This window comes from Heloderma suspectum, chromosome 1, assembly GCF_057233095.1.
Source record: "Heloderma suspectum isolate Gila_16-S chromosome 1, 16-S_ref, whole genome shotgun sequence".
NCBI lineage: Eukaryota > Metazoa > Chordata > Lepidosauria > Squamata > Helodermatidae > Heloderma > Heloderma suspectum.
Window position 1 is genome coordinate 84565476 of NC_139458.1, and position 26792 is coordinate 84592267.

Genomic DNA, 26792 nt, shown 5'->3' on the forward strand with positions numbered 1-26792 from the left:
GGCTTTGACTCGCAAGCAGGCTTAATCAAAACTAAAGAAACCTTAGTCAGAGGCGCAGCAGGGGTGACCTTCAAAGGGAGCCACAGAAACAGGTGCATTGGATGGCATGAATAATGACATGCAAACTGACAGAGCTATAAGAAAGTAACATGCACACCTAAGGAATATTAAACAACTTCTTGAGACTGGTACATGCCTGTTGTGTCTGCATGGGAAGAAACCTAATTACCATCAAGGCTGTCAGAGTGCTTCGCCACCTAATAGCATATGCATGTTTGTAAATGTTTATAATGGCCCGAAACACAGTAACTGGCCCCTTGCGCTCTATTGCTTCCCTTGCCACGTCTTGCTTCTTTTAATTGGCCATTACGTGGAACAGCTGTCGTAAGGAAGCCATTTTGAGCACTCTCTATGCTGCAGTTGTGAGGTGAGAAGCATCTGAAAACACTGTAAGCAATGTTCTTTAGGGATGGGAGAATCAGCAAGGGTTGAGCTCGTCGCAGTTCTTAGTCCCACCTCAAAGCTCAGTCCACCTCATTCCTGTTCCCAAATGCAAGCTTTGGTTGTTTTTGTTTGAATGAGAAAAGTGTGCACCCAAGTGCATACTTTCCCCTATTGACTAAAGCATGAAAATACTTTTTCTACTCTTACTTACTCAATGAGGTAAGTTGGATTGAGAGACAGTGACAGGCACAATGTTGCCCAGTGATCTTCATGGCTGAGTGGGGATCTCCCTAGTCACAGCCTGACATTCTAGACACCACACTGGCTCCCACATTGCAGCTAGAGGGGCTGAGAAATTATAGTTAGCCTAAGGAAACCTAATAATGGAAGCCAATGTTGTGTGAGCAGAAGCCTACTCATGAATGGGACTTTCTCCTTCTCTCCTCCCTCAACAGCCCTCTCCGTACCCTGAAAATCTGCTTGAGATGGTCCCCCAATCCTCCAGATCAAATTGTGAGGGTGTGAAGAGAACTGCAAGGGAAATCCCCCACTCAATCCGCTGATGCAAATAATTCCATCAGAGGAAAAAAGTCATTGGATTTTGCCCACTTAGTTTCTAGCAAAGGCAAGATTTGAATCAGGGACGTCCTTGTTCACAGCTTTGCCTACTACCTGGTTACACTAACTTTCTCTAATTAGTCATGCCATTCCTTGGTATGTGAATTTAGAGGAGTAACATGCAAATAAAACACTACAAACTCCCAAACGTTCTTCTTCTCTATACTGAATATAAAAGAGATTGCTAGAATGAGAGTGCATTTCAGGACTTGTAAGAGAGCTCTGCTTCGGATTTAAGGTGCAATCCTATGCATGTTTAGACAGAAAAAAGTCCTACAGCTCCCATCATTCCCCAGCCAGCATTGCACCCTTAACTGAAGTTAATGTGACTCTGCACAAACTGTGCTTGAGGGATTGCACCTATACTGTGAAGCCAGCAAATGCTTGAGTGAGAGAGGGGCAGGGATCTTTCGCTCTTACCCTTGATGTAATTTATTACATCCCATACTGTCCATTTCCATTACTGGCAAATATCTTTCTAATGTGTGCATGAGGATCAAACTTTATGCTCATGCTCATATTACAATGTACACTTCTTTTGTGACACAAATAATGAATCACAGTGTTGGAGAAGAGACATGCAAATAAATACTACAGACTCCCCAACCTTTATACTTTATGTACTGAGCTAGAAGAGGAACAGTTTAGAATCTGGCATGCTTAGGATTGACATAAGACACTTTAGAACGATACATATGAGCAGCTTGTGCTTATTTCCTCACATCAGATCTAGTTATCCTCTGGTCAAGTTAACAACTGATTAGATTATATATAATATAATATTATATACATACAACTCTTGTGCAGGTAATTCCTTACGCATTCCAGTGAGAGGGCCTGCTTCCCTCTGTATTTCTGAGTTACTGGTAAGGAGACAAATACACCAAGCCAAGGATATTAGTGACCACAGAAACAGCATTCACTAGGTCCCACCTTGGGGGCTTTACCCATGTAGGAAGAGGTGTATGGGCACCGTAGGGTAAGCCACAAAAAAGAGCCGCTTCTGGCCTTGCAATTAAGCCTCCCAATCTGGCTTCATTGCCAAGGATCGCTAGGCCAGGGGGAAGACAGTGTCATTCCAGCTAAGTGACAACTCTCAAGATTCATTCCTTTTCCAGAAGCACTGAGTTTTCATGTGCTTGCTGCAATTGGACAAACTGATGAGATAGTTGGAGGCAGGAATTGCCCTGACCAGCTTTTCCTTTTCTGGCTGCTGCTGCTTAAAAAAAAAAATGCTTCGAATCAATACTAAATTGAGCGGTTCCATATGTGCATTCATTTAAATCAGGGGTGGGCAATTTGTGGCTCTCCAGATGATGTTGGATTGCAACTCCCATCATCCCTAGCCAGCATAGCCAATGTTGAGGGATGATGGGAGTTGTAGTCCAACATCTGGATGCCCACAAGTTGCCCAGCCCTGATTTAAATGAACATCCACTCCCTTTTCCAGATGCACAAGAAAGCCAACAAGCAGTAGCCAATGCTCAATTGGTTATAGATATTACAGTAATCTATCTGAAGGAACTATTCACTCTTCTGGGTACTGTGTGTGTGTGTGTGTGTATGTATGTGTATATATGTATACATACGCGAGTACACACAAAGTACACTGGGACAGGCCACCCCCAAAATATGAAATTTGGAAGAGGCTTCTGATGCAGCACAAGGAGCTAAGAGAAAGCTTAGCACATGGAAGCACAACTCCTTGCATATGCCTAAATCGGCTCTTCATATTTCAAACCTACAAGTTCCTCATGGAGTATACTTACCTATTGTGTCTATTAGGCTATATGGGATTAGCCATGGTACTGATCTCATGAAGCAGATTATAGGTATGCAACCTACAAAAGTGGTGTTCTTGAACTACTTTTTTGTATATCAGTGAAAATAGGCAGATTTATAGTATTTGCATGAAAAAATATTTTTCAGGAACATGAATGAAATTTTAGGAACATGAATGAATGATAGCAGGGACATTGCAGACCAAACATTTTCCCTTTGCTCATTGTCTTTAAACTGGCAATCAAAGGTAGAAAAAGATATCTGACATTTGTGTCCTGCCAGAAATGTGTCATTTGTACATATCATGGACAAGGCAGCGATATGACTGTTGAAGCAATTATGTGCTTGATATGGAACAAAAAATCTCAGGACTCTTGAGCACAATTTCAGACACACATGGAGAGAAAAGAACAAGTGACCAAACGAGTTTTGAGTTTTAAGTATTATATATTTATTGTTAACAAAAATAGTCATAAACATAAATTTCCATCATATATAAGTATCAGGGTAAACACAGCAATATAGTCAAACAGGGGCACTTAAAACATGCCAGATTTAAACAATCACATACAAGGAAGCATCCCTTGCAGGATGAAACAAAGAAAGCATTTCACAGGGCAGAGAACTTATCCCTTGTTTGCTAATTCCCCACAGAAAAGTAAATTGTGGGATATACCTTTATTTGTACAGATAAATTAATATTGCGTTTCTCTACATACTCATGTCCCACATCTCTCAGGTTTAGGCTTCTTGTCCTGCTCTAAAGGAGACAGCCCAGCTCATCCACTTGGGTGTTACTAAACACCAGAGAGCACAAGTCCCAGAAACCCAGAGGCCCTGAGCATCTACACCTCTCAGAAAAGGTTAGTGGTAGATTAGAATGCTAACTGCTATGTGCATGGCTCAGTTCTCAGCAGCATTGCTCAGAGGACAATCCTGAAACCTGCTTCTGTGGTTGTATCAACACCACCTCACAAACATTTGAAAGATGAAAGCAAAGCAACCTTATCCATCATAATGGTCTAGATGCTCTAGATGTGTGGTCTAGATGTGTGTGTGTTTGTGAGTAATAAATGCTATTTAATCTATATAGCTATTTAATCTATATAGTACCGTCAATGAACATGGTACTTTATAGAGTTAACATAAACAAAAGGCAGAGGTCCCTGCTCCAAGATGTTTACAGTCTATTGTAAGTCTGCAGGGAGCAAAACCCCTTTACTTTGGTGGCGGAATGAGAATCTGACTTCTGGATTCTGTGCATTATTTATTTCACATTAATTTGTAATTAACTGGTGCTATACCTGTCTCAAAAGTATAGCAATGCTTGATGGGTTTAATTCATGCAATAGTGATCCACATCTTATGTCACATGATTTTTCTTCCCTGTAAATAGGCAGCAACACTATATATGGGCAGTTTTCTCTGAGACAGGCTTTTAAATCAGTCTGATCACAGTTTCATTAAGGCTGCAATCCTATATAAACTTACCTTGGAGTTAGTCCTATTGAACTCCATAGGACTTACTTCCCAGTAGATGTGCATAGGATTGCACTGAAAGTTTATTTTATCAGGCTCACTAGCAAAAGGGCCTTGTAAAGTGTGTTTTCCTGCAGCTGTGCTTTAAGGGGATCATCTCTTGTATCTGACAGTTGTAGCATGCAGTGCTGTACACAGTCAGGGGAACAGATGCAAGTATGAAAAAGGTACAGTAAACATGCAGTTTTAGTATACATATTATAAGCGGATGCAATTAAAACATCTGATTTCAAAATTATAGCTGAGCCCTAACAGGCCTAGGTAAGCTACATTTTAGATCTACTATAGCAGCCTTCCCCAACCTGGTATCCTCCAGATGTTTTGGACTATAACTCCCACCACCACTCAAGCTGGCTGGGGCTGATGGGAGTTGTACTATCTTCTGGCCCAAGTGTGATAGCTTATGTTTTCCATTTGCCCTTCACCATGTTAAGTAGTAAACTGACAAAAGAAAACACAAACAAGGAAATCTGAGATAAGACAACAAGGAGGTGAAAAGACAGCATCATGTTTGCTGCAACCTATTAGGGATGCTCAGACAAGCAGAACCCAAGCTTGTCGAAGTTCTCCAAATTCCACCTCGAAGCTCGTTCCGTCTCATGTCCATATCACATTGTGATCTTTGTTTTTTCCTGCTCACATGAAAATTCATGTGTATTTTTGTGTATATTTTTCCAAATGTATGCATTAATTGTGTGCATCTTTGAAATGTATGCATTCTTCTCCCATTGATTCAAGCATGTTTGTGCACATTTTTCAAAAGCACACATATTTTCATGTGTATTTTTCAAATGTACACATGCCGTTGAACACATTTGGGTCTGCAAACCACATAGCAAGCTCAGAAATGTACAGACTTTGACCATAGATTGCATTCGAGTCCGTGTTCGGTCTGGAAGGTACGAACTGGATAAATCCTGATAAAAAACGAATGGAAACAAATTTCTCATACCTCCCTAAACCTACAGTATTACCCAAACAGCAATTATGATGAAGTCAGGAGAATTACACTGGCATTACAAAACCAGCATTTGAACATGCTCCAGTTACTTGCATCTGCAAAAAGTCATTCCCTGTCTGACACAGGCAAGTTTTTTTTTTAAATGGTACAGCCTGGTATAGCCATTAGACATACTGCACTACCAATATCCTGAAGAACTGTAAATACAAAGAAGAAAAGTCAATACGCTGGCCAGTAGCAGCCCTTATCTGAAGCACATTTCTTGCAAGTTAACCGACTTGATTTCAGTGCAACTTCCTTCCTTGTGAGTGTATTCCTAAACTCATTTTGATGCATTGGGTTTTACAAGTTTCTGCCAGATTATTCCCCCTTGGCAAAACTTCTTCTGATGTTAGAGACTGTAGACAAATGTTTTCTGCATTGTTGTGTATCCCTCCTTTTGCTACAATCTACCCAGTTTTAACATCCAAAGCCAAAACTTCAATAGCCCCTAATTAAGGTCAAGGAAATAAGCATAAGAAGAGCTCTGCTGGATGAGACCAAAGCATCCTATTTCCTATGCAAAGCCTTTTGCATGAGCCTTTTATAGCTGTAAGAGTGCTTCAGTTCTCTTAGATCCACACCTACACAGTGCTGTCTGCAGAAGCAGAGCAGGAGAAAGAAGGGGAGAAAGTATTTTTGTAGATTGTTTTAATATTCTAAGTGCAATTATCTAAATACAAAGCCTAAATCATGTTTCCTGAGCATAGAAAGGTCAAGGAAACAAATCTATATGCACCCTGGGCTTTGTAAAACAGGAAGATCCTCATGGATCCTTACATTTCACCTCTTTTTGTTTCACAGCTTCTATTGCATATGTTCTACAAGCCAGGTGCTATGTCTCCAAGTGCATAGAGCAAAGCTGCCATAATTTCTATTACTCTTAAGAGGGAATTCTCATTGAACTTCCCCAATAACCATGCTAAGGGATATTTAGTAATTCAACATCAGCTATTCTTTTTTATTTAATACCACAGAAGCTAGAAGTGGTGCTTTCTCTTCTGTGACCTAGTAGTCCGAACGAGAGGAGTCTGCTTGGGATGACCTTGGCTGATCCCTGCCTTGGATTCAGAAGGGCCCTTTGATGCTACTGTCTGAAGATTAATCCCCTGGCTAGCAGTAGAGATCTGACCCTTATTCAAAGTTTGGAGCTCATCCTTGATTTTGGCCAAGGTCTGGCACATCTGGCTGACCTGTCCAGTCAGGTCAGACATCCCCTGGCTGATCACATGCATGTGATTTGCCATGTCTCTGTGGATTGTCACCAGCTCTTGACAGAACTGCCTGAATAGCTCAGTCTGTTGAATGCTGGAGTTGAAGAGCTGATGGTCAAAGCCAGAGATGGGTGGGCTTTGGGAACATGGCCAAGGGGGCTTACTGGAGGACTGAGAACATGAGTTTGGGTGCTTCGCTTCCTGCCTTTGGTTTATATTATCTGAGTGATCTGACAAAGATGATGAATGAAGGAAAGATGGCATGGAGAGATGGTCAGCTTCTTCTGTACTCCTTTGCAGTGATGAGAAGCAATGTTGCTGCGAGGGGCCTGGCACCTCCTCACCTTCGTCAGCTGGAAACAGAAAAAGAAACACCAGATTATTTGCATGAAGATTTTCCTTTGAAAATCTCTATTTCAGGGTGTTCAGGACAAATGAGCATTTAACTTGGAATGTTGGTAAAATCCACGAGGTTTTCTAGACTATTGGGAGATTCCTTTAAACATTACACTAGGGCTGAATCTACACATAGCAGTTTTACCGTTATCATACTGCAATCATAACTATTGGTGCACATGACACCAATGAGCGCCAATAATTATCACTGCAGTATGATAACGGTATAACTGTTATGTGTAGATTCAGCCAAGGTTATGTTACGTTCATTAAAAAAAATACAGGAGGCTTCTTAGCCATGGGAGAACCAATCTGGCTGAAGCAATGACAATCATGGTCAAAGAAGAGCTCTCGGCGTAACTGGGCCATGACCAAAAGCTGAAAATAAAAAGATGCTCTGACAGGCAATATTCCACTCTGAGTAGCCTAGAGATGTGCCCATTTGTATCTAGAACACTATAACAGTACTGGAGCTACATATTATGTTTGCACAATGTCTTTTGCTTGGTATTGCTAAATTATATGATTATTACTGCTTTGAAGCCAGTAGTTGCATAACAACTGAAGAGTACTATTTGGGGTATAAAAATATCAAAGACAACTGAAATTATGTATTTCCTGCAATAAAAGTTTGCTAGGAACAGTCCTATGTGTACACAAAAATGGAACAACTGTTACCTTACTATTCTAATCACATTCTGATGGTTATATATCAGGAGCTTCCAGCATCAGCACAGGTGGCAGCAATTGGAGGGAACTACTTCCTGTGTGTGCCTCTCCCGGTGGGGGAGACGTGCACCCTTAAGCAATCTTTTCCAGCATTTGTACAGGACTACGGATCCCAAAGCAAGCCATAGCTCAGTGGCAGAGTTCATGCTATGCATGAAGAAGAATCACCAAATAAAGCATCTCTGTAGCAAGGTGGGGAAGAAGCCTCTGACTGAGACTTTGGAGAAGCACTAATAGCTGGAATAGACAAGACTGGATGGAACCTGGGCAACGTGTGGTCCTCCAGATGTTCTTGGACATCTAGGGCTCCCATCAGCCCTAGCCAGCACAGCCAATGGTGAGGGATGCTGGGAACTGCAGTCCAACAACATCGGGGGGGGGGGCATACATTCCCCATCCCTGCGATAGATGCCCAATGTTTGACAAAACAGAAAGGCAACTTTATATGATGTCACAAGCTACTGTGTGTGTATGAAGGAAGGAGTAGCTCACAAGTGGCTATACCACCAATTCCACTGCAAACACACCACAGATCTTCCTTCCCAGGGTGAAGAGCCTTTAACACTGTAAACCGACTTAGTGTAATCTTTCGCATCCTTTCCCTGGCATCAAACATAATCTAGAGGAGCAAGTCCAACACCAAAGCGAATACTAAAGCCAGCAAACAGGAGCTTGGTCATACTTCACTGGAAGGTTTATGGCAAGAGGTTTTATAGGTCAGTGCCTAGCATCTATAATTACTAGCAGTCCAGTCTAGAGCTGAGCATGAGGTGATGGGCCACAGGCCTTGCTTGATCATATTGTAATGCCATCCTGCATGTACCTAGCTGAGGCTTAAACCCTAGACCATAGTACTGCCTAACAGGGAAAAACCACAGAAGACCTTACTGAGCCTGTGTCTTCTGGAACTTTCCCCAGGTTTGGTCCACTATATAAACTGCTATAATCAATACATCAGGAGCATGGAGCCTATTGCTTGTTTCCCCTAAAGCAATGAAAATAGTTCATATCATACATTTGTAATGCTTGTCGAATATCATAGGGTTGGATCCAGACTTAGTTATGCTCAGAGTAGACCCACTGAAATCAATGGGATCTAAATTAGTCATGACTTAACTTGTCCCATTGATTTCAATGGGCCTAGTCTATGCATGACTAAGTCTGGATCCAGCTGGAAAATTCCAGATAAAACACTTCAAATGGCAAAACCCCAACCCCCATCTTGAACAGGTAAGGTTCATATTCAAATGTGGAAATTCTTGACAGAGGGTGAAGTGCACACAAAGGCAGTACCACATCAGTATACATCTGCACGCTGCACAGCCAGTGTCCGGAAGGATCACTGAAATTAGAGTAGCGCCCATATGTTCTTATGTGCCTATGGCAAATTCACATGGTGCTTCCTTTGTACACTGCTAGCCCAGTGTAGACAATGTCCACATTTATGAGCTGGTAAACTAACTCCTATATGCTGGATATATTCGTGATGATGACTTGGTTTTCCTTTTCTGTCTTACTCTCTCTGTGTGTGTACATCTGTAAGGTCCACATTTCTTCACGTCTCCCATTCCAAAGACTGGGAATAGTCACATTACCTACCCTTTATGCTACCTTGACCAGAGTTCATACCAGTTCATAAGCTCCACACAATCTGTTCATAAACTGGGAATGAGGAAGGCAACAGGGTGGAAAGAACCAAGTACAACCGGGAACACCAACCAGAGGGAATGGCTTCACTAGAGGTGAAGGATGACCTTTTGCATCATACACGTCTTTGTCAGAAGTGATCTGGGCAGCAGGGGACAGAGGAGGAGAAGTAATACTTACAGCTGGTTGATGGGCTGTCAACCACGTCCAGATCCGCTCTCCGGAAGCCGTGCATCTGGCGTGACGAATGCAGCGTCGACTCGATGGCTCTCTCGTGGGCGGTCAGGACAATGGCCGAGGGCCTCCCCGGGCTGCTGGGACTGGAGAGGGACCTCTGCATGAACGCCAGTTTGTCTTTGGTCCTTCTCTTCATGTCGTCCCATCTGTGCTTAATATCTTTCACAGACCTGGGGACCTGGCTCACCGATGTGATTTTTCTCGCTATCCCTTCCCAGATCTTGTCCCTGTCTGCATGGGATAGACGTATCGTCTCCCTTCCAAACAGCCTGGCTTCGTTCCGGGTCACTTCAGTGACCAGAATGTCCAGCTCCTCCCTGGAGAACTTGGGCTTCCTCTTTCGTTCAGTCATGTTCCTTGAGTTCAATATCCCACAAAGCACAAACGGGTAAAAGGAAATCAATGTGAAGTACCCACACCGTTACAAGCAAGAAACACGACCGATTGTGCATTCACTCCCAGCTTGGCAAGGTTCCTCTCCTCTCCTCAACACAAGGCTTTCCATTTTTCCACTAAATATAGAATGTGGTAGATATTTTCTTTCTAAAATAACCATTATCGAAGTTGGGAAGAAAAGATTCACTCACACTCACACACACCCTGTACCATGTCCTATTTGTAGCAGATGTAACCTTTGCACTTTTAAACAGGTATTCAGAGGCTCTGTCCACATTAAGTGATTTAACCATTCCTTGATGAGAAATCAAACCAAACCAAACAAAATAAATGCTAGGTATTTACAATTTCATGGACTGATTTAAAAACGGGCCACTGAAGACATTTAGCACTCACCCAGAGACTCTGATGGGTTAAATGTGACTATTTAAAAATAGAAGTCAGCAAACTATTCTGGGTTTTCTACAGAGAAATTTACAGGATTGTTTTCCTCAATTTTTATTTTTGTTATTGCAAGTATCCTCTTTTTCAGAACAGGTGGATTAAATAGATAAAAGGGGCATGAGAAAATGAAACAGTGGATGCTGATAAGAACCATGGGTGATTTCAAAACCTACCATTTAGCTTGGGAGAGGGGAGGAGGAAAGAGGCGGGCAACTTTGTGAAAGCACCTGCAAGAACCACTACTGCAGATTAACCCAAGTATGTTGTTCCACAATATTTTTGTAAATGACATGGTATGGGCTTGATAGCCAAAACTTCTATCTCACATCTGCTAAGGGCCACTTCATACTGTACAGATTTAGCAGGTACTCACGGTATCGGTGTTGTACCCTGTGGCTTGTATGGTGCATATTTTTTCACTCACTAGACTCGACTGAAACTTAGCAAACACTTAGCAAAACACACCTGTTATGAAGAACATGGCATTGTACCTAACTAGGTCCATATTGTGTCAATTAGCACATTTTTATCAGGTATAAGAGGTTCCCTCAAAATAGGGAAGTAAGCTAGCACAGGATAAATTTTTCACAGGAAATAACAGTGTGTATTCAGTCATATGGTGAGTACTTTCACTCTGGAGGCCTTGGATAATTCTCTGTACTCTGGTCTAAAAACTATATTTTTTGGGTACTCTGTTGAATCTAATCTTAGCTATAACACCAGTGCTCACAGTGTAATACTAAGACCCACTTATTTACCTTTGCTAGCCTGACATAGCACATCCCCCTCCACCCCTCAATGCGGTAAGGAGGAAAAAGGCAACTAGAGGTGCCCAGTTTGGAGTATACAAACACCCCCCCACACACACACCTAGTGGGACTGACTGGCTTTCATTTCCTGTTTGTCTAGTCTCTCATTTCATAGCTGAAGTAGCAGAATACTAGAGGGCAAGGAGCAATGTAGGACCCAGGCAAGGGAAGTACAGCCAGCTGCAACAGGAGAACATTTCAGAAAAAAAAATGAGACAGCAACCAAGAAGGGGGTTACCACACCTTCATACTCCAGCCTTCCCCAACCTGGTACCCTCCGGATGTCTTAGACTGCAACTCCCATCATTCCCAGCCAGCAAGGCCATGCTGGCTGGGAATGATGGGAGCTGGAGTCTGACACATTCAGAGGGCACCAGGTTGGGCAAATCTGCTCTACTCCAAAGTTAAGACAACACTGATGCCTGCAACACTAGGGCATACCAACAAGCTCCCGCACGGCCCACATATACATTAAAAACCCCTCATTCTCCGATCTGTACATAGGCACAACGGCACAGCACCATCTACACACAAGCAGGAAGTATCAGCAGGCTTGGAGGAACCCCAAGGTTTGCAGTAGTACAAAAACGTTCAGACAAAAAATAAATAAAACCGAAGCGGAGACAACCCAAAGCAGCCCCATGGAGGACTGAGCATTATCAGATGCCACAGAATGCTGAGCATCTGCTGCTGGTAAGGACTGAAAACCGAAGGGGAATGGGATAGAGTATCCTGGAAGAGGCATGGTTGCCTGACTGCACCTCTGAACAAAAGCATCCCAAAGTGCAGCATTTAGTACATAATCAACTTGTTAACATCCTAGCTGGATTGGTTTGTACACACCAAGGTACCCAGCTGGATTAATAATTCTTTTGCTTCTTCTTCATTACCTATAAAACAATGAAGCCATACACTAAGCACTGTAGGGAGAAAAACAAAACACAATAAGTACTCTCTTGACTGGTCAGCTGGCTAACATCTTCCCTGTTCAGTCCCTATAGTTATCAAACTTGCAAACCAACCCTATCCATGTTTACTCAAAAGTCAGCCACACCAAGTTCAATGGGATTTAGCCCCCCCACCCCCAAATGTGAATAGGATTGTAGCCTTAATCACAAGGAGCTGTTTGGGGTGGAAATTTTGGGGTGGAAACAAGGAGCTGTTTGGGGTGCAGCCTCATCCAACATTTGCTACTAGCATACTATTTGATCTGTCAAAATTTCTCTATGACTTAGATGGCAAATCTCAAACTACAGCCTTGCATGTGTATTTATAGAGTGCCATCAACTTGGGGGCTTCAAGATGTGGGCCCCAACATGAAATGTGGGCTTCAAGAAATACATGATTTATCTATCTGAGGATACCATATAGATACCAAACCATTTATCCAGCGCATTTGTTAAATGGGAAATGTCCAGTGCCATTCTTAGTATCTTCAGTATGAGTTCTGTTGCTATTGAACCACATTTTGTCTGTAGCACACACGCGCACACACACACACACACACACACAGTGTGTGTGTGTGTGTGTGTGTGTGTCTATCCATCCATCCATCCATCTAGATTCCCACAAAAGCTCTGCTTTGGGAAACAAGAAAACAGCAGCACTTCACTATTGGCTAATATGTTCAGTAGAGCGGCAAAGGAATTTAAATAAATTAGGGACATATGGGACTTTTTGCAAAGGCCAGTGAGAACAGTAAGAGGACTTTCACAATGAAAACTGTGGATCTTCCTTATTTTGCAGAAGTACCACATATACCAATAAATTCTATCTCTCCAATTGTACCACTATAACCAACAAAGCAGCCAACAACCCTAATCAAACAAACTCAAACAAGATTGGTAGGGTTTTCCATAGAAATTACATGGTTTTCCCATGATTTGCCAAGAGTGATCAAATTAGTTCGGATTTTTTAAAAACACACACACACAAGTTGTTTTAAAACACTGTAATAGTAAAAATAAAGAGTGACAGAGAGCCACTTAGAAGTAGTCAATGAGTGATGATCTGAGTTCCTCTCCTTGCCTCAAGTGAAGCCCTGCTACTCAGTGCAGAAGCAGAGGAGAAAACAGAAGAGTACCCCTGGAAGTATGTTTAAACGATAAAACTAGAAATCAAATGCTTCAGAGATAAATAGTAATTTCCAAAGAATTAACCACAAGAGAAGTTATTGTTCCTCTTCTAGGCCATAAATACTATTGAAGGAGGGAAAAAACCCCCACAGACAAGAACTAGACTCACCTCATCCAGTTTGATGTAGTCTCATCTGTCCCATCTATGGATTTGTAGCGGTTGTTCTTGTCAACAATCTGAAAAAAGAAAAGAGTAAGGAAATGGAGTAATTAATGTTTCACTTCTAGGGCACCACTTCCTACTTATCTCCTGGACAGCAGGACCAGTCAGCTTGAAAGAGGGCTGGGGACCAGCTTCCAAAACTGTTTACTTCTAAGAGACTGATTCAAGTCTGCTTCAGTAGTACAAAAATCTTGCTCTAGACGTCCAAGCCTTCTTTTCCAGTCTGCACATTAAACTTCTCCTAGCTGTAAATGGGAAAACCTAATTACTTTGAATGAGTTCAAATCTCCAGGGCCAGATGAAATGCATACTAGAGTAATAACGGAACTGGCAGAAGAACTCTCAGAACCACTGTCTATTATCCTTGAGAAATCATGGAGGATGAGTGAAGTGCCAGATGACTGGAGGAGGGCTAATGTTTTCCCTATCTTCAAAAAGGGCAAACAGGAGGAACCTGGGAACTACAGACCAGTCAGTCTGACATCAATCCCTGGGAAAATTCTGGAGCAGATGATAAAGCAATCCACCTGCAAGCACCTTGAAAACAATGCAGTGATTACTCGAAGCCAACATGGATTTGTCAAGAACAAATCCCGCCAGATGAATCTAATCTCATTGTTTGATCAGGTCACCTCCCTTGTGGATTGTGGGAATGCTGTGGACATAATATACCTCAACTTCAGCAAAGCTTTCAACAAAGTGCCCCATGATATCCTCATCAGAAAACTAGCTCAAAGTGGGCTAGATGAAATAACTCTCAGGTGAATCCACAGTTGCCTACAGAATCGGACTCAAAGAGTGCTTATTAATGGAATCTTCTCTAACTGTGGAGAGGTAACAAGCGGGGTGCTGCAGGGCTTAGTCCTGGGCCCAGTGCTCTTCAACATTTTTATTAATGACTTGGATGAGGAGGTGCAGGGAATGCTTATCAAATTTGCAGATGACACAACATTGGGCGGGATAGCTAATACCCTGGAAGACAGAAAAAAATTCAAAGTGATCTTGATACGCTGAAGTGCTGGGCAGAAAACAACAGAATGACATTTAATAGGGATAAATGCCAATCTGCACCTAGGAAAAAGAAACCAAATGCACAGTTACAAGATGGGCAATACTTGGCTCAACAACACTACAAGCGAGAAGGATCTTGGAATTGTTGTCAATCACAAGCTGAATATGAGCCAACAATGTGATGTGGCTGCAAAAAAGGCAAATGCTATTTTCAGCTGCATTAATAGAAGTATAGCTTCCAAATCATGTGAAGTACTAGTTCCCCTCTACTCAGTATTGGTTAGGCCTCATCTGGAGTACTGTGTCCAGTCCTGGGTGCCACACTTTAAGAAGGATGCAGACAAACTGGAGAGGGTTCAGAAGAGGGCAACGAAGATGATCAGGGGACTGGAAACAAAGCCCTACGAGGAGAGACTGAAAGGACTGGGCATATTTAGCCTTGAGAAGACTGAGGGGAGATAGGATAGAGCTCTTCAAGTACTTGAAAGGTTGTCCCAGAGAGGAAGGTCAGCATCTCTTCTCGATCATCCCAGAGTGCAGGACATGGAATAATGGGCTCAAGTTACAGGAAGTCAGATTCCGGCTGAACATCAGGAAAAACGTCCTGACTGTGAGAGCAATATGACAATGGAACCAATTACCTAGGGAGATAGTGGGCTCTCCCACACTGGAGGCATTCAAGACGAAGCTGGACAGCCATCGGTCAGGGATGCTTTGACTTAGATTCCTGCATTGAGCAGGGGGTTGGACTTGGTGGTCTTATAGGCCCCTTCCAACCCTACTATTCTATGATTCTTTTGTACCTAAGCTACAGGCACTAGTTTTCTTAGCACAAGTTTCAGAGCATTAACCCTACTAGTCACTTCAAGAGTTACGCCACTGGGAACATGGTCAGAATACTCACCAGCCAAGAGAAGAATCCTGCTGATTTGTCCTGACTGGAGAGTTTCCCTTCATATGGTCCGAAGATTCGACCCTTGGGGATAACCTCACTCACACAGCGTACATCCCGCTCCCCATTGGGCTCTTTCACCACTTCCATGCCAGGTGGGATGGTCAGTGCAGCTCGGTCAGGGATGCCAATGGGTACTGGAGCATCTGACACAAACACGGGTGGGCCATGATTTGGACATTCATCCACAAAATACTCCTGGCAGGACTCACAGACTGTAGGAGGAGGAAGAAGAAGAAGAGGGCATTACTCTGGGTCACGGAAACTTGACACAGGTGTCAACAAGGGCAAAACAATGTTTTCATAGGTTGATTTTCTCATCAAAACTTCTTGATGAGCGAAGCTGAGTTCTGTGAAAAGGTTTAAGTGTCTCTTTTGTGAAAGTCAGTTTCTAGCCTCAAAGCTACGCAGTCCAGAGTCTTGGGAAGAGGGGGTTGTGCAATCCCAAGCTTAGACCAGAAAAAAGTGATTTCAGCTCAGCTTTAACACAGGGGGAAAAAATCATTTCTGGAATGAAGGCATAATTCACCGAATCGTAGAACTGAAAAGAATTGAGCATCATCTCAGCTTTCCCCAACCTGGAGCTCTGCAGGTATTTCAATGCTGGGAGGCCACAGGGTTGGGGAAAGGCTGATCTAATCCAGCCATTGCCCCAAAGCAGGAACGAGCACATATCACTTCCCCCACAAATTAACCTGTGCTGTTTTTCCCTGCTAATAACATAACGCCATTACACAAATCTGTGGTGTGACCATAGTTGGAATACTTTATATAGTTCTGGTCATTACACCTCAAAAAGGGTATTGTAGAGCTGGAAAAAGTACAGAAAAGAGCAACCCAAATGATTAAGGGGCTGATAAGACTCCTCTATGAGGAAAGAGTATAATGTTTGGGGCTCTTTAGCTTAGAAAAAAGATGAGTAAGGAGGGGGACATGATGAAGGTGTATCACTGTCTACATGGTGGGGAGAAAATGGATAGGGCTAGAGTACTAGAACCGGGGTCATCCCATGAAGCTGAAGGGTGGGAGATTCAGGACAGATAAAAGGAAAGATTTCTTCACACAGAGCAAAGTTAAATTATGGAATTTGCTACCACAGGATGTAGTGATGGCCACCAACTTGGATGGTTTTAAAAAGGGATTAGACAAGTTCATGAAGAATACGGCTATCAATAGCTACTAGTGAAGATGGCTATATATTACTCCATCATCGGAGGCAGTATGCCTCTCAGTGCTAGCTCCTGGAGAACATGAGCTATCACACTCATGTCCTGCTTGTGTGCTTCCCATAGGCATCTGGTTGGCCATTGTGTGAACAGAATGCTGGACTAGACAAGTCTTTGGTCTGATCCAGCATGAAACTTGCCATGTTCCTTGCACTTTCCCCCTCTAAAGCACAGCCAGCACCACAGCGGCACTGCTGAGAAGGTGAGCTGCACCATCTCACCTTACCAGGAGATGGGGCAGGGAAGTACAGCTCCATCTGTGGCTGCCAGTAGGGTTTCTTGGAATCAGCGGCCATTCCAGGCACCAGAAGCCTATTTTTAAATACGGTGCTTAACATGGAAAAACCTTGTGGTACTTCATATATTACTTTTCCAAGATGGAGATAAACACATGTGTGTAAACAGTATGAAGCAGGTCTCAGCCAGGGAAACACAATGAAGGTGTAGGTGACAAACATGCTGCACTTTTTCAGCTGCTCCACCAAGCCTATTTGGGATGTGTGAGGAACGTGTGGCCCTCCAGATGTTGTTGGACCGCAACTCCCAGCAGTCCTAGCCAGCACAGCCAATGGTGAGGGATGCTGGGAGTTGTGGCCCAACAACATCTGGAGGGCCACACATTGCCCACTCCTGCTATATGACTTGTTTTTCATCTCTCATAAGTTGCCAGTGGGTACCCTGGATGACAAACTTTGTAAAAAGTGGAATTATTACATTCAAACCCTTTACAAAAATATGAAATATAAACCAAAATAAAGATTTAAGGTGTTAGATGGGGGGTGGGGGGAAGAAACCCCTGGATGTCGTTTCCACAGTGTATTATCTCTAGGACAGTAAAAAGTTTGGCTTCAAAAGGAATTTGGATGAATGTATGAAAATACACATTTGATGCTTTTTGAACTGGGGCCTCATGTGTTGCCCACTGAGTCTGGTAAAGAGTTTCTCCACCCCTTCCTTTTGTTTTCAGCGGTGGACTCGCATAACCACTCATTATATAGTGTTTGCCTTAAAACTCCCTGCATGGCAGGTCTCACTATGTTGAGACCTAGAGCCAAGTATTAACCCAATCCTGCAACTGCTCAGAGACCGGTGGAAGGGGAAGGGCAGGTGGGGGGTGGAGGAAGGGTGTGGAGGGCGTAGAAACCTTTGGCTACAAGCTACAGGCCACTGGCTTTCCATGCAGTTAGAATTTCCTATGTGGGAAGTTTTAGAGTGCTTGCCACAATTAACGATGAAGCCTAGGGTAGGGTGGACATCATACGCTAAAGAGCCCATTTCTTTCACTCTGAGAGAATGTGCTGCGTTTGTTTTACTTCATGCTCTGGGTGTGGTTGGACACCATATACAGCAGGGATGGGGAACATGTGGCCCTTGAGAAACTGGTGGATTTCAATTCCCATCAGCCCTAGTCAGCATAGCTAATGGTGAGGGATGCTAGGAGATGGAGTCCAACAACATCTGGAGGACCACCCGTCCCCTACGCCTGGTATATAGGGTCAGACTGACTACTGAAATTGCTTTCCCTGTAAGCACATAACTTGGCTCACCTGCTTGAGCTCTCTGAATTAAAGCTAGCACTTTCCCACAGGAACTTTCATGCTGTCCCTGCTTTTTGTTTTGCAATGATTTGGACAATGTGGGGCACAACTGTCTTCATGAAAACTCTGGAAATGTGCACATTTAAAGTAAACAATGTTTGCATTTGGCAGCATCCCTGCCAAGAACCCACCAGGACTCCCAGAGAAAGACAGATATTGGGGACTTGTGAGAACAGAATTCTTTTGCAAATTAAAAAAAAAAAAAGTTAGCTACATTACTGAATTACATCCCTCCTGATAAAGTATATTTAGCTGCTTCGTGGCAGGGCTCTGCTGTTCCCTGGAAAGATTAGAGCATATTTCTCTTCATGTCAGCTAGTATTACATGTAGCAGAGGACAGGAAGCATTTCTCCACTGGGCAACACCAATCTGAGGATTAAAGGACAAACGTGCCAGGCAAACCAGGGTGTAAAGCAGGCGGGACTGTTTACTCTGGTATCTAAATCTATGCCAGACACAGACTGTGTCTGTCCATCAATAGTCCCTGCTCAATCTCAGTTTTGGAACTTCTGTCCTCTAATCTTATTGACACCTCAGCTGATGTCACGGATTCAAGGCATGCACTTGCATATACATAAAACTGCCTAGAGTACACAGGCTGCACTCCAGTACTTGAAAAGAGGGCACCTCTGCAGGTATTAGAGGTGGGGTTCCAATTAACAACTTTTTTTTCCTTTCTAAACATTTAAGGAAAGAATAGATAGATCAGTATTTTGTCCAGCAATGAGAAACTTACACCAGAAATCCACTTGCTGAAAACTCTTGGACATGATCAAATCCTGCTTTCCTTTCAGCTTTTTAGGTTCCACGTCCACAGACTGGGAGTCAACCTTTCCAGAGCTGACAAGAAAACAAAAGAAGAGGGAATATAAGAGTGTGATATTCTGCTGGGAGGAGTGAAGAAAAAGAAAACAACATAGAGAACGAGTGTGCTATTTTTTAAACTTCCAGACAAAAATTAGTTTTGGCTTTATTGGGCACCTCGAAATTATATATTGTGTTACTTTAACGGTAACTAGGTTTCTTCCAAAATATTTCTGTGTTCCAGCTTTCCTAGGACTTCTATGTAGCAGACTACCAAATCATGCAGAAGTGGTGTTCCCTGCACTAAACACAACTTTAGGGGGAGCAGGGCCCCTGTATGTTCCTTCTGGGGAGTCATCTGCAGGCTAGGATGCGTGACCTGAGGGAACCTTGCAGGCCTGGCATCAGGGGTTGGCATTTCTCAATGGCCTGAGCCCACCAGAGTGCCCACTGCCCCATCTCCCCTTCCTTTCCCTTACTGTGAGGCAGGTGTGTACCAACAGCAGCAAAAGAGGTGATCTAGTAGCCTGCAAGCACAGTTGCTTCTCCCTGCCATTTTTATTCCCTCACAAGCTCTCCAGCAGTGCATCACTGCAGAGCATTGCTTCATCAGGGTCCTACAGGAATTGTGCAGGAATTAAATGGCAGGAGCAAGCAGCAAGGCTTGCAGGCTAAAAGACCAGCTTTTTTGCTGCTGCTGGCATATGCTTGATACACGGTGAGAGATATAAAGGGAAGGATAGGTTGTCTGGGGACAGGGCACTTCTGCCCCACCCCCTGAGGGCCCCACCCATGGTTGCTGTGTATAGCCATACTTAACCTGGCCCTGAAACCATGTCACACTGCTAGGCAAAAACATCCTTTTTTTGTATGTGATTGTGGTCAAGCAGTCAACTGATCACTCTGTCTCATATTAACCTTCTCTTTTTCAGAGATTATTGTGTGCTTGTCACTCCCTACTCACGGTTGTTTACAGGTTCTTTAGTTAATATCGTGACCTTCCTGTTTCACTTGTGTTTTTAAACAGCACTTAAGTGAGTTTTTTTAGAGCGGCGAAAATGAAAGAAAATGCTTTTTCCACTTGTGTGTTTGTGCTATTCTGCTATACCACAGTGCCACCTAGAGGTTATGTAGCAGAAAAGCAGGAAAGGAAATGCCCTTCATGTAGTGCTCAGATCTCAATTCTATGATGAAACCAAAAGTAGATACAGTGGATTAACAGCCTTGTGTAAAAAGCCCACAGGCAAATGCTTTATGTGCTTCTCTCATTTACACATCCCACTCAATTTCCTAGGTACAGATGTTCTCTCCCTCTCTCTGTAGAGCACATACATTATTCCCCTTAACCCAAGCTGCAATACCAGGATTAGGAGAAGTAAACAGCTCTGGTACAGGGTACAGATCAAGCAAAACCCAGTGATAAAGCACTGGACTTCAAAGCAAGAAGTGATTGGTGGAGATAAGGCACAGGCATTAGAAATAAGTTTTCAAAACTTTCATAACCCCATTTAATAACTGTTAACGCTTCAATTTTGTAAGCCGTTTGCGCTCACGTTCTAAAATACTTTCATGGCTAACTATTTTTAAATTGTGTTTTAATGTATTGGCTTATTATTATTTTTTTAATCCAGTTTTATTAATGATTGTAAGCTGCCTTGAGTGCCATTTTAGATAGAAAGGTGGGGTACAAATCAAATAAATAAATATGACAAATTGTAATAGTACTCAGTGCTCCTGTAATCTTGAGTAGAGCCGTAAGGATGGTTACTCCTTAGATGGGATCCAGAACACAGTGGTGGCCTAGTATCCACTGGTTACAGTCTTACATTTAGCTGTACTCTCAGTTCTATCATGAAACAAACCTATCCCCAAAATTCTTACCTACCTGTGGGACATGAGACACTTATGGGGACAGACATCAGCCTCCGAACTCGGAGGCTGACGCCTATCCAATGCAGGTCAGCTGGAGCACAGAGGGATCCTCGCCTCCATGCTCTGGCTGCTGTGCATTTTCGGGTAACTGTGTGATTTTGTGCATCTATCCAGGGACATCGGGGGGGGGGGAGGCTTCCATGGTCTCTTCCCCTCCCTGCCCCCCTTTTGCCCTCTCCACGCTCCATTCCTAAACACAGAGAAGTAGCTAGCGTGGAAAGAACTGTGCCAGCTACAAGAAGGAGGGGGAGGGGAGTGTGGTTCCCAGGAACCAAAACATCCTATGGCACCCCAGACAGTGTCTATTGGCCATAGGATCGTTCTCCCCATGCGGTGGATTTTAAACTGTGTTCCTAGGAACCTTGGAGCTTCTTAGAAGCTTACCATGAGGTCCTTGTTGAGAAAAGTCAGTAATGGATAAGTCTACCACTATCAATATTCTTAGGCAAATGGGACCCACAGACATAGAGAACCTTTTGTGTTTTAGTGTGCCTATTCAATCTGCATAGAATTACATCTAAGCCTAACAAGCCTGTCTTGAACCCTACTTAAACCAAACATGCAGCCTAGAATATGTCCCAGAACTCTCTGCAACATGTAGGAAGGTCATGGAAGATGTGCAGGCATTCCTTCATAGACACATCAATGTGGAAAGGGCTTTCAGGGAGGTGAAGTTTGAAAATCCACATGTTTAGCATAACCCTTACCAAAGTTGTCCATACTCCTCTTCCTGGCATGGAGAGCAGGGTTCTGTTTTGATAGTCACCATCTCCTCCAAGTCATTTAGTTTTTCACTCATGTTCTGCAAGGAATTCAGAGATCGGCAAAAAAAGTAAATGCTTTTGGAACTGCTAGTTCTCACTTTAAAACACAGTTTTCCAGATAGCCTTTGGAAAAAAACATCCTGATTTCCCAGCTAACAAGACAGGCCAATATTGCCAACATTAAAACTGCTATTGGGTAATTAAAAAAAAAAATCAAGTACTTTTCTGTCCCAAGATGCAGTACCATAATTTCCCCCACAGATCATGTTCAAATGGCAAACCAATGGAAGGCCTCCTGGGACTCCAGTAACATGGGTCCTAAGTACAGGACTGATTAAAAACAGACTTACTAATATTACACTAAGCCAGGGGTGTACAATCAGAATTCGGCAAGGGGGCCAAAATGCCCTCCGTTAGGCTCTCTGCAGGCCAGATGACTTCAATGGGTGTGGCCACAGCCACTGAGGTCACCTGCACATACACACACCCCATTTCTGCCCTTTTCCATGCTGAGGGGCATGCCTCTCAGCATGGAGAAAGGGACTTGGTTGGCCCTGGGAGAAGCAGCTGCTCCTCCCAACTCCGGCTGAGTTTCTGGTTTTGTGCAGCACGTGCCATCTCCATGGGTGTGGTGCATGCAGAGTGAAGCAACTCAGCTGGCACTGGGAAAAGCAATTGTTCTGGGCAGAGAGTGCCCTGGGCAGAGAGTGCTAGCCAAGGATTATGTTCACCTCGAATAATAAACACTGCCTATCCATAGCTTGGGACTAGAATATTTGAAAGACAGCCTGCTGCCTTATGAACCTGTTCACTTTCTAAGACCTTCTTCAAAGGTCCTACTCCAGGTGTCACCACCCTCCTCAAAGGTGAGGCAATGGTGATCAGAGAAGGGACTTTTGAGTGGTGTAGACCCAATTGTGAAATACTTTCCACAAATATGGGTGATGCAGTTAAATGTCTGCCTTGCTCTTAATGGATGGTGTTTTACTTCTGCTATACTATTTTACTGCTTCTGCAGCTGTACTGTGGGTGGGGATGCTGGAGAAATTCAAGACAGACTAAAATGAGTTTGGATTTCTAAGAATTAAACCTGCAGAATCCGCTACGTGGAGCCTGTGGACTTTCGGATCTTTTTTTTAACTTTCCTGAAATTTACGCAAATTTATTCGTGGGAAAATATGCAGGTTTCTGCTGAGACATATGCCATCCTGGAAAATATATGCGGGAAAAAGTTGAATGGAATGGTGGAGAATAAGCCGGACTGGGAGCCGGGAGATCTGGGTTCTAGTCCCCACTCAGCCATGGAAGCTCACTGGGTGACTTTGGGCCAGTCAGACTCTCAGCCCAACCTACCTCACAGGGTTGTTGTTGTTGTGAGGATAAAATGGAGAGGAGGAGGATAATGTAAGCCGCCTTGGGTTCCTTGCAAGAGGAAAAAAGGTGGGATATAAATGCAATAAATAAATAAATAAAATAAAAGCTAAATGTTACGTACTAAGTTATATTAATTGTTGCGAACCCTCTTATGGAATTATTTGTGTATTTTTCCACATAATGGAAAAAAATTCAAATCTGTAAATGGACACTGGAACTAATGACACCGCACAATTCATGAAACACACACAGGATGGATTTCATAAAATCCCAACATCCCTAACTGTGGGTTTATCGCTTGTCTTTAAATCTTGCTACTGGCTGCCTAGGAAGCTTTATGCTTAAAGGCAGACTAAACATCCTTTAAATCAACAAATATATGTATCTGTCACTTTCTAGAGTGTTGTTACTTCATGTGCTCTTTTATATTAGCTATGAAAAGTGGGGAAATACAACTTAGGACAGCTTCTGATGTCACCTCTGCAACACAGGCTTCTTAAGACAATACAAACATCACTCAAACTGTTACGTGTTTTTTTCACTGCTTAACAGCACCTTTGAAGAGAAAGGGATTTGCAACACACAAGTTAAAAAAGTGATGCTGGAAGCAGCCACGATCTCATGTTGTTAAAGAATGCTTTTAAAAGATATAGAATATTTGTAATCTGACTTTCGTTCTTACAGTTATATTACTTCTTCCATTTGAAGTTTTACCTTCAGAATAACAGCATCTGGCTGGGAGTGAGCAAATACACAAAGGCTGGATTCACACAACACGCCAAGCCAGGGTATAGGTTGAGTATGGGTCATCGTTGAATTGTGGGCTGTTGCACTATGTGAACCCAGCCGTGCTAACAAACCATGGTTTGTTAACCATAAACAACCCATGAAGAAAATCCATGGTTTGTAGCTGGGTTGTGAACTGTGGGTTGTTTGTGGTTAACCATGGTTTGTTAACATGGCTAAGTTCACACAACACAACAACCCACAATTCAACTACAATCCACAGTTCAACAGCAACCCACACTCTGCCCATACCGAACCCGTACTCTGGCTTGTCGTGTTGTGCGAATCAGGTCAACGTCTTGCCATAAGTTTCATATGGGCGTAAGAAACGTATGCCAACGTCTTGACATAAGTTTCATAAGATCCTCTTATGGATCAGTAACTGGTTAAAGAAGAGAAAGCAGAGAGTAGGAATAAATTATACATTCTCCCAATGGAGGGAAGTAAATAGTGGGGTCCCACAAGGATCTGTATTAGGACCGATGCTTTTCAACCTGTTCATAAATGATCTGGAATTAGGAGTGAGCAGTGAAGTGGCTAAGTTTGCTGATGACACCAAATTATTCAGGGTGATTAAAACAAAAAGGTATTGTCGAGAGCTCCAAAAGGATCTCTCCAAACCGGGAGAATGGGGATGTAAATGGCAAATGCAGTTCAGAGTAAACAAGTGTAAAGCGATGCATGTTGGGGCAAAATCTCCCAACTTCAAGTATAACCTGATGGGATCTGAGCTATTGGTGGCTGACCAAGACAGAGATCTTGGGGTTATGGTGACAGGTCAATGAAAATGTCAACTCAGTGTATAGCCACTAGGCATAATTAGAAAAGGAACTGAGACTAAATATTATACAATATCATACTGCCTTTATGCAAGTCTATGGTGCAACCACACTTGGAATACTGTGTACAGTTCTGGTCATCAAACCTAAAAAAAAGATATTGTAGAGCTGGAAAAAGTGCAGAAAAGGGCAACTAAAATGATCAAGGGGCTGGAGCAACTGCTCTATTACATATTACATAGAAGGTTACAAGAGCTGGGATTGTTTAGCTTAGAAAAAAAGAGGGTAAGGGGAGACATGATAGAGGTGTACAAAATTATGCATGGGGTAGAGAATGTGGATAGGGAGACATTTTTCTTCTTCTCTCAAAATTCTAGAACCCAGGTTCATCCCATGAAGCTGATTGGTGGGAGATTCAGGACAGATAAAAGGAAGTACTTCTTCACATAGTTAAACTATGGAATTCACTTCTGCAAGATGTAGTGATGGCCACCCATTTGGATGGCTGTGAAAGGGAGTTAGACAAATTCCTGGAAGAAAAAGCTATCCATGGCTACTAGTCCTGATGGCTATGAGCTACCTCCAGTACCAGAGGCAGTGAGCCTAAGTACACCAGTTGCTGGGGAACATGGGAGGGAGGGTGCTGCTTGTGGGTTTCTGGTCGACAGCCATTTTGTGAACAGAATGCTGTGATGTGCCCTTGGTCTGATCGAGCACGGCTTTTCTTATGTTCTTACTTTGTTCAGGCCCTAATATAGTCTTTTGGAGCCCTTTTTCATGTTACCTTTAACAGCATGGGAGCCACCGCAATATGGCTCGTACCCATACCACTTGGTGAACAGTGGAAGGTCATGGTCATCGGAAGACTATGCTGTAGCTCCTTCCCATGTCAGTATTGCACCCATTTCTGGAATAGATGACATTGGTAGGAGAAGCAACATCGGTGTGGACTTGTCCCACATAATTGCAGACTTCTAACATTACCGAACTGTCTGGAAAGGAACCATACTGCTGCAGCTCTTACACTGTTAATGTCAAAAAGAGCCCTTGGGTGCTTTATTGCAATAATCAACAACAATAGTGGATTTCTAGAAATTGGAAAAAAACCCAAAACTATCTTTGTTCAGAAACACACCCACCTTTGAAGGGTTAAACGTGGCCTAAAAATAATTTTCAATAATTGTTTTTTGTAGAACAGATGCCAAGTAATCTTTTCTATAATCAGCAAAGGTAAAAAAAAAAATAAAAAATGGTACCAGGTTCATCCGTGCCCCTCCACATTTCTGCTTTTTTGCAAGCCAGTAAAGATCTCATAGCACAACTGATATTTTTCAGGGGTGGTCAGTCTTTCTACATGCATGAAATCTTTTAGACAGGTTGCATCAGCACAGGTCATTTTGGCCCATCTTTCCCACAGCATCTAATCAGAACAAAAATTAAAATCAGAAACCTGTACTGGATTCTTGAATGCCTTCATTCTTATTGCTGGTTTCCTTCCAGACACAGCAAGGGAAGTTTTGGACTGGAGACTTCCTTAAGATCATAACATTGAAGTGCACACACATATAAAGATGGAGCAGTTCTGAAAATTATATCTGTTGCTCCTTTGGTCTCACCCCCGCCTCCCAAAAGCACCCTAAACAAGAATGTTAGCAACTCCTTGATGTCAGAGACTTCCAGAAACTCTAGGAGTGGGAGACCAGAGTTCAAGTCCACACTCACTCAAGAAGCTCACTGGGTAACCTTAGGTGAGCTGCTCTCTAGGCTGGTGCACATGATCCAACAGCCCACTGTGGCTTATTTAAACCATAGTGGGTTGTGGTTCATGCAGGGGGACATTCTGCATATCCTAGCTGCAAACATGGCTTGTTGTGTCATCCAAACTCAGCAGGGGTGGGTTTCGTGAGGGTTAAACGACCCTTGCATCATCCTAAAATAGGCTATGGGTTATGTGAGTGTTGTTTAACTCTTGTACAACCCACCCCAGCCAGGTTCAGATGACACAGCAACCC

At 43.0% G+C, this 26792-nt stretch overlaps 2 protein-coding genes across 6 annotated transcripts in view; both read right to left on the bottom strand.

The window, feature by feature from the left end:
* Window positions 1–26792, bottom strand: part of LOC146357545 (zinc finger protein 862-like) — a 72129-nt gene that overhangs the window by 23981 nt on the left and 21356 nt on the right. For all 5 annotated transcript variants that reach the window (XM_084850625.1, XM_084850634.1, XM_084850597.1 and 2 more), the window contains 4 exons: window positions 21785–21879; window positions 19078–19181; window positions 15469–15731; window positions 13500–13567 (listed from right to left, as the gene is read on the bottom strand). In XM_084850625.1, coding sequence (XP_084706751.1) covers window positions 13500–13567; window positions 15469–15731; window positions 19078–19181; window positions 21785–21876 — 527 coding nt within the window. In that variant the 5' untranslated portion in view covers window positions 21877–21879. The remainder of the gene's footprint in view (window positions 1–13499; window positions 13568–15468; window positions 15732–19077; window positions 19182–21784; window positions 21880–26792) is intronic.
* Window positions 4–13487, bottom strand: LOC146357546 (uncharacterized). The gene is made up of 2 exons (XM_084850650.1): window positions 9550–13487; window positions 4–6950 (listed from the first exon to the last, which is right to left on the bottom strand). Exons 1-2 carry the CDS (start codon window positions 9956–9958, stop codon window positions 6364–6366), a joined length of 996 nt encoding a protein of 331 aa, XP_084706776.1. The 5' UTR covers window positions 9959–13487; the 3' UTR covers window positions 4–6363.